The sequence below is a fragment of the Papaver somniferum genome, chromosome 2, assembly GCF_003573695.1.
Source record: "Papaver somniferum cultivar HN1 chromosome 2, ASM357369v1, whole genome shotgun sequence".
NCBI lineage: Eukaryota > Viridiplantae > Streptophyta > Magnoliopsida > Ranunculales > Papaveraceae > Papaver > Papaver somniferum.
Window position 1 is genome coordinate 65,553,703 of NC_039359.1, and position 12,490 is coordinate 65,566,192.

Genomic DNA, 12,490 nt, shown 5'->3' on the forward strand with positions numbered 1-12,490 from the left:
TTTCTCCAAAAATGTTTATTTCCCCAAAATACCTACAAACACACAAAACACCATAATAATTACAAAATTGAGTACCAACAATATAAAAAATTGAGGACAACTTAGACACAAAAATGTGTCTATCAGCAGTCCCCAGTTGTATTTTCCAGTACCGCTTCCCGAGAGAGTTTGGGGTTCTGCCGTGATTTCTTCAATGGGAAAGAGTCGCTTTTCCGATACAACACGATTAAGGGCTGTAAAGATATCTTGACGTTGTATCTTGGAGAGATAGAGAATTTCGCACACATGCTGCATCATGGATTGCACAGTCTCGTGTACAGAGTCCTCAGAGACCATGCAACTCCTGACTGGAAGTGGATCTCTGTGAACTCCCTCATTGTCCAGTTGAATCTCCACTACTTATATCTTTTCTTTGAAGATACGCTTTAGCCTATTGCAGTCACTGGTCGCGTGGTGGACAAATCTGTAGTAGCGACAATATTTAGGGTTTGCCATTTCCGCTTCGGTTGGTGGGCGCCTGGTAGGAGGTACCCTAATGGATTCGTCTTGGATCCACGCTTCCAAGAGTTCAATCACTTCCTCAATTGAGAACGGGAAATCTAAGACATTTTCTCTAGCTTCTTGATGTCGCATGAGAGCTTTAGCGGCGGTCTTCCCTGGCGGAGCCACCTGTCGTGCTGGTGATGCGCGCTTGGATTGTTGTTATGCCGATGGATCCTTCCTTTTTTCTCCTTCGTCTACCATGCTCACAGATGAGGGACCAGTGTTGTATTGCTTATTGATGAGGCGTCTATTTCCTCAAGTTTCTCGTGGGTCCTCGTCTCTGATTGGCCTGGTTCTTTCCAACAATGCTGGTGCTGTTGTGGACGACCATTTTGCATCTTCATGAAGTTCAGAGAATGTCTGGAATCGCAGATTCTCTATTAAGGTGCGGTATATGGGAACCATGCCATTGATGCAAGAATCCACCAATTGTTATTCGGTCACGTTTGGGTCATGACAATCCAGTGCTTGAATTCTGAATCTTTTGACAAAATCATTCGGATGTACGTTGTTTCGTTGGAACATCCTTCCTAGATCTGAGAAGGTAATTTGCTCAGACACAAAGAAGTACTTCTTGTAAAAAGCTGTAACCATGTCAGACCAGTTGGAGATGCTGCCTGGTGTAATGTTGTTGTACCATGTGTATTCTCTTCCAGTAAGGGATTTCAAAAACTCCCTCAAACGGAGAACGTGATTGTATTTTTTCTCCCCAGGGACTCCAATAATCGAGAGACATGTTCACGCGCATTACCGGTGCCATCATACAGAGAGAATTGATGGGAAGAGTATCCCCTTGGAAGAGGAATTATTTGTACTTCCGGAGGATACACAGGTTGATGCTAATGTATGTCCATGGAATCACTTTTGTCTCGGTTTTGGAGAAGTCGTTCCAAATATTCTCGTGTGACAAAATTGGACGGTTGATTTCTCTCCGCTGGAGTTCCTGGGCGAGTCTCTTCGTCTATAAAGGCGCGTCCTGTTGAGGTGCTAGTGCCAAGGGTATTGGAGGTGTTCCCTATTGGCTCTGGATGACATGATTCTTGTGGTAGCTGCTCCGTTAGTTTCTTGAGGAAAACAAGTACCTCCTTCTGAGTCAAACCCATGTTCGTTCGGGCTCTAGAGAGAACTTCATGTCTTTCCATCAAGTCAGCAATGGTAATATGGGGTCGGCTCACCCTGGCTCCTCCAGTCTCTCGTACTGATGGTGGATTAGTAGCGGCTCTGGTGACAGTTAGAGATGTCACGTTTGAAGAAACGTTGGGGGCAGCAGCGGCCCGGGCTCTGGTGACTGGAGGTGTAACACCTGAAGGAACATTTTTCGTGGCAGAGGCTCTGGCTCTGGTAACCGAAGGTGTAGCGTCTGAAGGAACATTATCCATGTTGCTGGTGTTGACATGTGGTGTATTAACACTACTGGAAGGAACTCCAATGCCGAGAATAATTTCAGCGCCAGTGTTTTCAGGGTTTGTTGCTGATCCGGACCTGAGTTCTACCATCTTGTGATCAGGGTTGAAAGATAAAATCGAGAATTGAGAAATTGATATTGTGACCGAGAGATTAATCTCCAACTGTGTTCGCCAATTTTTTATGGGTGAAAACCGTTTCTGCTGATTTTGGTAATTTCGTGTGTGTGGAAGAGAAACTAGTCTAAACCCTAAACAATGTACTGCACGGGAGTCCTTTTGATTCGAGAGATCAATCTGTAAAATCTTGGCCTAAACCAAGAAATGGCCATTCCAGGCTTGCTTCGGTCACTATGTGAATGAGAAGGGTTGGTCTTAGGTAGGGAAGCGAAGAAAGTGTTGAGACCAGAATAGTTGATTCCGGAAATGTGGGTGTTTACGACTTGTATCAGAAAGTAAAACTGGCTAGAAGAATTGAAATCTACCAGGTGATTTCTGAATACTGTTGTTCTCCGACAAAAACTTATCGTTTGGTGGAAATAGGTGAGACTTATTTATACAAGTCGCAAAAAAACGTACCCTGGTCTTGTAAGAAGTGGAAACGATTAAGTAGTGGAAGAAGGGAGTAACGGGTAACGCCTGGACTTTATGTTTCCATAACGAAGGATACATTTACACCATTACTTCTTGCCATTACTAACCTCCCCGCTTTATGACACTTTCTTGTAACGGGCGTATTGCACGCCGCACGCTGTAAACCGCCAGACCAATACCCTGATTAGTATCCCCCAGTTTGTGACATGTTTTGATGTATCGAGTGTTTTCTTGGAAAACATGTAGCACATTGATACGTGTGGAAAGTTAAAATTGAGAGGCTTGCCGCAGGTAAATAGCATGTGATGTTATTAGGCTCGTCTTGGCTGGTCGCCTAAAACTTGCCACGAGCTTGCCGGCTCGGTGGCGAACTTCGATGGCCGAGATCGCATATTATGAATAAGGGTATCCGTTGATTGTGGATACCTTGTGTTGGCGCCTGAAAATGGTGCAGTGGCGTTTTGGTGTATGCCAGTGGCATTGCGGCATGGCTCGTGCATGCCAGTGGCACGGTGGTCCAAGTGACGTCTGGCGTAGACATGGCCACAGGATTTAGGCGGTCGGTCGCCTAAAAGTTGCCACAATTCTATCAGTTCGGTGGAAAACTTGGATGGCTGAGATTGCATCTCAGCAGAGGAAGGGTAGCCGTCGATTATGGCTACCTTCTGTTGGCGCCTAATAATGGCGCAATGGCATTTTTAGGGTATGCCAGCGGCATTGCGGCATGGAAGGCATGGCTCGTGGAAGTGGTGCCTGGCGTATCCATGGCCGCTGGATTTTAGCGGCTGGTCGCCTAAAAGTTGCCACAAGTCTATCAGTTCAGCGACGAACTTGGATGGCTGAGATTGCATCTCAGGAGTAAGGGTAGTCGTCGACCGCGACCACCTTCTGTAGGCAGTGGCACCTTTAACGCGCGCTGGAAATGTTGCGGCATGACTCGTGCATGCTATTGGCACGGTTGCGTAAGTGGCATAGCCGAGCCTGTGGCATGGCGGCATGCCCAAAGTTGGGATTTGGTGTCCTGACCAAATTAGGGTTTGGCACTGTGGACGAAATTAGGGTTTAGCGCTATGGACAAATTGGGATTTTGGTGCCGTGGCCAAAGTTTTGGCGGCATGGATGGCATGGCTCGTGCATGCTAGTGGAGCAGTGGTGCAAGTGGCGCCTGGCGTAGCCACGACCGCTGAATTTAGGCGGCTGGTTGCCTAAAAGTTTCCACAAGTCTATAAGTTCGGTGGCGAACTTGGATGGCTGAGATTGCATCTCAAGAGGAAGGATAGCCGTCGATTATGGCTACCTTCCGTAGGCAGTGGTGCCTTTAATGCGTGCCAGCGGCATTGCGGCATGGCTGGCCATTGGCACGGTGGCGCCTGGCGTAGCCATGACTACTGAAATTTTGGCACGTTTGTGTGGAAATCTTGCCTAAATTAGGTTTTGGCTTGTCGAAACCCTAATTAGTATATATGGCATGTCACATGTGGTGAGTGGCCGTGTTTGGCGGGTTTGGCATGTGTGCCTGGTATGTGCGCGTTTGGCGCGTTCGGCATGCGCGTTTGGCATATTGGCGCGTTTTTTGGGAAGCCAATTGGCTTTGCGGCCATCTGGCGTGGTTTCTTTCCTTTCAACACTGTGGCGAGTTTAAAGCAACCTGATTGGTTAATGTAAGAGGTCCTGCCAGGCATGGGCGTGGCTACACTTCTGTGTGAGTGTGGCGGGTTTAGAGCGACCTGATTGGTCGATGGGAAGTGGGGACGGCAAGTTAGGGCATGGACACACTTCCAGTGCGCTGTGGAGGATTTAAAACGTCCTGATTGGTCGATGGGAAGTGGGTCCGACAAGCTAGGGAGTGGCCACACTTCCAGTGCGCTGTGGCGGATTTAAAACGACCTGATTGGTCGATGGGAAGTGGGTCCGGTAAGCTAGGGCGCGACCACACTTCCAGTGCGCTGTGGCGGATTTAAAGCGACCTGATTGGTCGATGAGAAGTGGGGCCGGCAAGCTAGGGCGTGGCGCCATGGCCGCACTTCCAGTGCGCTGTGACGGATTTAATCGCCTAGTTTAGCTAAGCATAGTTTTTCGACCAACGGGGTCTAAGGTATTGCGCGGGGCGCGAAACCCTGATTTTGCAAATTAGTCGGGTTTATGAGTTCTTTGTGAGTTATCACAATAATTGGCTGGATTTTGTATGCTGCCACAAAAATCCTTATCTACAGAATGTAGTGTGCTTTCCGTTTGAGCATTTCGTGCGATGGCCTTAACTTTGGTACTTGGAGGTTCATGCTACTCCGCTGCGAGTGAACATAAATCCGTCATGCCATACCGATATTAAGGGTTCTGCCGGGGAACATAGCACGGGAAAGTGCTCAATGAGTCTTGTATCGGCGAGGTGCCGAAATTTACAGAGTGTTTGGGATGGTTGATACATTCTCTAGTCTGGATAATATTTCATGTAAATATATCGAATGACTCAATAAATATGTCGGTGGAGAGATTAGCACTCACGGCACCGTTTCCTTGCAGAGTAACGTCACATCAGATACAAGGTTTTACGATTTTAACCCTAAGCTAAAAACCACTATCAACACTTACCTATCGGAGATAAATCTCAAGCGAATCTTAGAGAAGATAGTACTCAATACGATAGAACAAGTAAGATCGGAACACGCAATTACAGAGAAAATAGTCGAGTCTGGATTTAGAATCCCAATGAAGTCTTTAATTCGTTAACCGATAATTTTTTTAGGAAAAACCTAGGCTAAAGGAGAATCCACTCTAGTCGCAACTAGTATCACACAAGAGGTGTGGGGATTAGGTTTCCCAGTTGCTAGATTTCTCCCTTATATAGTCTTCAAATCAGGGTTTGATATCTTTGAAACAAAGCCATCGAATATTCACCGTTGGATGAAATCCTGATTTAAGATTCAAGCTAAGTTTGCTTAAAACCAAAGCAATATCTCTCCATCATTAGATGGTCTTAGCTTGTTACACACAAATGAAATATACCTTCATTTAGTTGTGGGTAATCGTACCTAATTGTGTATATTGAGTTGGCTCAACAACAGTTAACCGAAGTTATCCATATGAAAATTTATCCACGGTTTGCAAAGATTGCATTCCTTAATATATAAATATATTTTTTCATGGGTATGAAATCATACTTAATCGATTTTAGAACCTAAACCAACTTAGTTTGCAAACGGGTACGCAAACTTAAGTTCCGGACTTTGGTCATGTCCGACACTTCGCAAACGTGTAATCGCTCTGGACTGAACTCAGGTGAGACAGTTCTCAAACGGATACGCAAACTTAGTTCCTGGACTTTAGTAGTAAAATCCGTTCGCATACGGGTATGCATACTTGGTTCCCGGACCTGAATCATTCTTACAACAGTTTGCATACTGGTACGCATACTGTGCTATCTCCAGACAATGGTTACTTGTTCTAAACTCCCATTTCAATCACTGGAACATCCTTAGAAGACGAAAATAGCTGTCTCACAAAACTATTAGCTTATAAGTAATTTTCAAGTGATCGAATGATCAATACGAAACATTCCGAGACTACATCAAATGAATGTTACAAGGAGATTTTCACATGATCATCTTTTGACTTTCGTCAAGAATAATGATGAACGTGGTTAAACCAAAAACTTTCCAACACATATTTTGAGAAAGATATTAGTGAGTTAAATTCAACTCGAAATATCAAATGTGTATAATGTAAATGCTATATAGATATACGACTTAATCTCAATAAGAGATAGAATAGAAAAGACTTCTGAGTGATAGATGAGTTTAAATCTCCACATACCTTTTGTTTATGAAGTTCCTCCAAGATCCTCTTAGTAGATCTTCGTCTTCAATCGATGAAGGTCGTGAAGTCTAAAGCTGAACGTCACATTCTATCCTAATCCGAGACATAACTATAAGTAGACTGGAAATCAAGACTTATAGTTTTGACACCTAAACTTGACAAACAAGCTTGAATTAGAAATGCTTGCGAGTTTGACCGAGCAGTGCTCTAACAACCAGTACTGGGCATAACATCCCAGCATACTCTCCCAACCGAGCACAAGCGAACCGTCCCTAGGTGTATCCCAAACAACACCGATATTGTTCCCACTTACACACTGTGGTTATCCAGCAGTGCTGGATTTTAATGCCACTACTGTGGTCATCCAGCAATAGCGCCCCGAGAGGTCACCCATCCTATGACTACTCCCGGCCGAGCACGTTTAACTGAGAAGTTTTTCCCACAACTCAGTCAAATGAATGTCATCAGGCCTCGGTGTTAGGAAAGGACAAAGCATTACTTATATTCCATTCAGCCAACCACTGCCGAATATCGGGGTATTACATTTAGGTTTGTTTGAAGTACTCGTGTCGCTTATCATCCATCTTACCAGACTTAGAGAAAAAAAGGTGAAAAAAAATACTATATGATACATATGTAGAAACCAAATCTTCTGCATTTATTTCAATTTCCTTTTTAACTTTTGATTTTTCCCTCATTGTGTGTAAGATTTCTTGATGTACATCTAGTTTCCCCGGATGATACAGCTTCTTCAGGTTCAATCTCTTTATCAGTGGACCATATGCTATTTTAGATTATTTTTATTTTTTATTTTTTACATCTTCTCCTTTTTCAGGTTTTGATGCCACCATCTCGAATCCAAAAATCAGAGTTAACTCTTCAGGCATGTTTTTACTTCCACTTACTTATCCTTTTCGCCAGTAGTAAAAACAAAATAATTTTCCCGCGGTTTTATCATGATGGTATTGTCTCACAATTTTCAATATTGAGTCTGGATTCTTAAACCATTCATCTTTATTTTTCTCAGTTTTTGGAGTTTCTTCCTTTTCTTTTTTATAGAAAAAGAAATCTAAGATGCTAAAATGGGTTTTCCTTTTGCTTATCTAGTTGCTACTCAGTGAACAAACTTTATTGAGATTTTTATTTTTATTTTTCACCATTCTCAAAAAAATTATCCATAAAGTCACTCAGTGCATGAAAACTGGATCTATAAGGTTTCTTTTTATCTACGAAAATGCAAAAATGAAAATAAGAACCAAAGAAGCATACATATATAATACTCACAACTAAAGAGCAATCTATATATCTTTGAGATATCACAAAGGTGTACAACTATGTATAGAGGTACAGAAATCTAATCGATCTAATATCCATGCCCACAACCCACACATAATAAATCATATATCCATGAGATATCGCATAGGTATACAACTATGTACACTCGTATAGGAATTTAACTAAAGTAACATGCATACACACAGAACAATCCATACATCCCTGAGATATCATATATGTGTACAATTCTATACAACCCTATAACAAATATGACAATTAAACATGCATGCCCACAAAATAATAGTCCACATCCCTGAAACAACATACTAGTATACTACTACTAAAACAAACTCGATTGTTTTCCTTCATATTTTCAGTTTTTATTCAAGTTTATTAAATGAGAAACGTGGCGGCATGTCATTAAACTCGATAATTACAACACGGTTTTAGTTTTTTGCACATGTGCATTATGAAAATGGCGCCAATGATAATAACACATATACCTCTTCTTAAATAACTAGTGGCCTAATCTGTACCTAACTGACTGAGACTAAACTAGATGACGTGGTACATTTTGTAAACAGAAGGCACACATTCACAAGCAAACGTTAATTAATATTTATAATAGATAAAACATAGAGTACTAGATTTTATTTGTAATATAATAACAACAACACCATCATTTATAATAAAAACAACACCAAGTTCGACATAAGTCAACTTCCAAAATAAGAGTACAAAAACCAAAAACCGATACTATTAAATTGCATACACAATCCTTCATCTTGCACTATGATCGTGTTGACGAAGTGGGAAGGCATGCAGCATTAAAACTACAACATATTATACTTCAGAAATAGGTAGTTTGTGACCCTTAGTCATGGAGATAACTAGGGTAGTGAACTCGGTTTTCTCTTTAGTTGCATATTCTGCCATTCTTTCCCTGAACCTGTCATACAATAGATCCATTATCTCCTCCCCAAAGTGATTTGCTAATAAGGGTTCTGACACTGCCCTGAAGACGTTAGCCATGTAATAGGCACTTCTTAACTTGTTTGTCACTGATTCATCTCCCTTGGGATCACTACAATCCCAACTAACGTGAAATGTCTCTAGTTGATTGATTGTGAATGAACCTTCACCATTAATTATACACTTTACTTCTTCAGGAGAAGGAAAATAATTAGGAAAGTTGAATAAGTTTAAATTCTCCTCTTCAATGGCTCCCTACATGAAAATCACTTGTATTTTAGTCTTTTTAAATCAAATTTCACATAAGAAAGTGTAATACTACTTACTTCCCTCACAAAGCGAAAGACGCACTTTCCTAAAGGTGAAAGTATTAGATCATCCAAAAATAACATTTTTCCATTTGGTATACGTTTAAAAGAGTGACTATATATGCGTATGTTACCTGTAAAACCATGTCATGGGCTGACATAGATAATAGTTCCCAGAAGGAACAACATTCTTTACTAGTAGGATCTTCTGAACTGCTCCTTGCCACAAGTGTTAACACCATTCTTCCTCCCTCTACTAATTCCTCTGAACGACACTCTAGAAATATCTTAAAATCTTTCTTGAATTGGTTTAAGTAAGCCGTAACTACAGATATTTCGTGATGTAGAAGTTTCCCTTATTAGTCTTCTTAATCTCTTTTGGAGCCTGTTCGGAGAAATTTAGAAAATTTAATTGTGTAATGATCAAAGAATTTGTAAGAAATTAGATAAACAAAGAAAATTACTCTAGTGACCTGAGATAACCAATGAAGGCTGTAGGAAGAATGAACGAAATGAAGAGTGTCACTAGGAAACAGTCGACCATAGAATGTACCAGGCATTCCAGCAGCAAAACATGGTCCTGAATCATCTCCTTTGGTTCTTCTTAAATCATCACAGAAATTTCCCACATCTTTGAAAAGGGTGTTAAAGTCATTGCTTGGAAGATCATTAAGGAACACAAGAATCTCAGGCATAACAATACCAGATTCACAATGTTTGTTGTAAATCATTTCCAAAGTACGGGAGACGACTGACAGGGCATTAGGTCCTGAAGAACAACCTAACTCTGTTATTCCTATAGTAGTCTTCCGTGGCTTAGACGTCGCTGCAGAAATGGTATTATTACCATACAAATTCGATAACATGTTCAGTATTGCTTCCTCCACTATTGGCCTGGTTATGAGTATAACTTTCTTCTGTTTATTCTCAAAAAGACAAAAAGAAAAAACATGTAAATAGTTGGGTATCGACATTTATAATAAAAGCGTTTGAGAGCACAATAAAAATAAGTATAGTCTACCAAATTTTTCATTTGAAACGATGAAATATAGAGAAGGAAAAAGGAATTGATCATTAGATTGATGATGAAGGAGAAGGGAAAAAAAAAGGTTTTGATCTAAAACCAAAAAGGGTTAATTTTAGTTATTGTTAAGGAAAGGGTAATTGAATAACTTTACACATATTAGACACCCCTTAACCCACGACCTTAATTGGGAACATAATAGCCCATGACCTCACAAAAAAAATTAAATAATTTTTATGTAGTTACTAGAGTTTTGCCTAGGGGTGCACATACCCTATCCATACCCGCCAATCCTACCCTACCCGCCAGTGTTGTAACCTTATCCTATCCTACCTATTATTTGGCGGGTAGGGTGACGGTTAGAGATTTTTTTATCCGCCGTTAAATGGGTAGGATGACGGGTAAAGCACGAAATTACCCTACCCTACCCGCCTACCCGTCTAATACTGAAAAGACAAAGTAATCCTTGTATTGTTCTCTCCTCCTGCCTATTTTTTTTGATATTTTAAAACATATTAGGGGAAAAAGACAAAGTAACCCTTGAATGGATTTTACTTTCTATCGAACCATTTCATCTCTTTTCATTCGAACCATTTCTCTCTTTTCATTCGAACCATTTCATCTCCTCGTCTCTGCAGTAGCGAAGTGAAGTCTGGGTTTCGATCTGAAGCTGAAGATGTGAGTGATTTGTGTGTTCGATTTGTGTATCGTTATGTGTTTGAATCTATTTTTTGCTCATATCAATCCACTTTCTTATCTCTGCAGAAGAGAATTTAGGGTTTCAGGCTGCAAGTGCAGTTTGAGATTTTGGGGTTTCGATCTGAAGATGTAAGTGTTTAAAGCTTTCAATTTGTGTTTTGATTTGGGTTTCGATCTGTTCTTTTGGATTAGTCTTTCATTAAGGTGTTGATGTGTTAATTGGATTTTCTATTTTATATTAGTAACTGATTTTGAAATTTTTATGAAAAACCCTATACTACTGAAATAGAATGTGGGAATTAGGATTTCTCTGTATTCTTTTGCTTGGGTTTGTTTGCTTTGTTATATAAAACCCTCTTTGCTTCATCTATTTGATTATACTTGGTTTTCCATAATGTAAGTGTTTTGAATTAGATTGCTATGTGGCTGCCCTGATTCATTGTGTATTAACTCTTTGCTTCATCTATTTGATTATGCATACAGATATTTCTTAAGAGAAACACTAGTAGAAAAATGACCTTTAGACACGGTAATTTACCGTGTCCAAACGTCTATGGCCACGGTGTTGCATTTTTGGAAAACCGTGACTAAAGGTTGCGAGGCCAAAAGTCACAGCTTCTGGTCACGGTAATCTACCGTGACCAGAACTTCAAATAGTCACGGGATTTTATCATACACCGTGACAAGTTTGCTCATTGGTCACGTGATGTTGAAATACACTGGGACAAAATATGTTCAATGGACACGAACTTTTGTTTACACCGTAACTAATTTGTATGTTAGACACGGATCCCAAATATTCACTGTGTCTGAACAATATACGCACTGATTAAGATACTTTGATGTTGGGTAAAGTTTTGAGTTGGAAACATCTTTATTCCTTATTTACAAAACAAAATAGGCAAAGCAGCAATAGTATCTGAATATAATTATACCAAACATGGAACAAAATATGATTGTATAGTGAAAAATCATAATATTTTACATGTTTCTTGATATATACATTTTACTAGAGTGAATAAAATCAATATCAAATTATGTTTCTCCTAAAAGAGTAGGAAAGGCAGCCTCCAACAAGCTGCAAACGAAGATACCACTAAAAAAAAAACTCAATTTACAGTACAAGATCTTAATATACTGCGGAAGTGTGTAGTAATTCGTCGAAATTCTAAATCATCTCTGCAGCTGATCTGAAAAGCTTAAGCAAGCATTATGATTAAGATGCACACCCACTGAAAACATTCATGTAAATTTTCTCTTATTCCAACTATACAAAAAGAAGAAATAATCATTGATGGCAGCATCGATGTTAGCTTGCAAATCTCAGAGCAAAGATATGGAACTCATACACTGGTAAAGTCGAAACCAGCATAACGAATTATAATGGAGGCTCCCCCTTGATTTGTTCCTGGATCACAATAAAAAAAAATGACCATGTGGCAGTAGGTGGTACCTTCAGAAACACATCTGTTTCTTTCTAATGTACCAAGCATCATTTAAAGTTGGACAATGAGAATAATTTTTCATAATAAGGAAAGAGTAACCCAATGTAATGATAAGTGGTTTTCCTTGACAGTGATGGATAATAAAGAGCCATATTGCAATTGAAAAGAATCAAAAGATGCATGTGCACCAGCACAAACAGACATATATGACGGATATTCAAGTATAGTTTACCGTTCCCCAGCTATACTCATCATTTCTCTTGTTTTAAAACAAAACAAAAGAAATTACCAATACAAGGTTTATGAAACAACCCCATAAAGTGCAGAGTAATTAAGAACAACCAGTTAAAAACCCTTCATCAAAAGGTTCCACTGAAATGAACCTGCAAGTTAGGGACTGACCCAAGGGGGCAG

The 12,490-nt window shown here is 40.2% G+C and overlaps 2 protein-coding genes across 2 annotated transcripts; both read right to left on the minus strand.

Moving 5' to 3' along the window:
* Positions 1 to 8,471: 8,471 nt before the first annotated feature.
* LOC113351254 (salicylate carboxymethyltransferase-like) lies at positions 8,472 to 9,150 on the minus strand. Its single transcript, XM_026595273.1, has 2 exons — positions 9,043 to 9,150; positions 8,472 to 8,855 (listed from the first exon to the last, which is right to left on the minus strand). The coding sequence occupies exons 1-2, from the start codon at positions 9,148 to 9,150 to the stop codon at positions 8,472 to 8,474; spliced, it is 492 nt and encodes a 163-aa protein (XP_026451058.1).
* Positions 9,151 to 9,233: 83 nt separating this feature from the next.
* Positions 9,234 to 9,882, minus strand: LOC113351255 (salicylate carboxymethyltransferase-like). The gene is made up of 2 exons (XM_026595274.1): positions 9,382 to 9,882; positions 9,234 to 9,293 (listed from the first exon to the last, which is right to left on the minus strand). Exons 1-2 carry the CDS (start codon positions 9,880 to 9,882, stop codon positions 9,234 to 9,236), a joined length of 561 nt encoding a protein of 186 aa, XP_026451059.1.
* Positions 9,883 to 12,490: the final 2,608 nt, after the last annotated feature.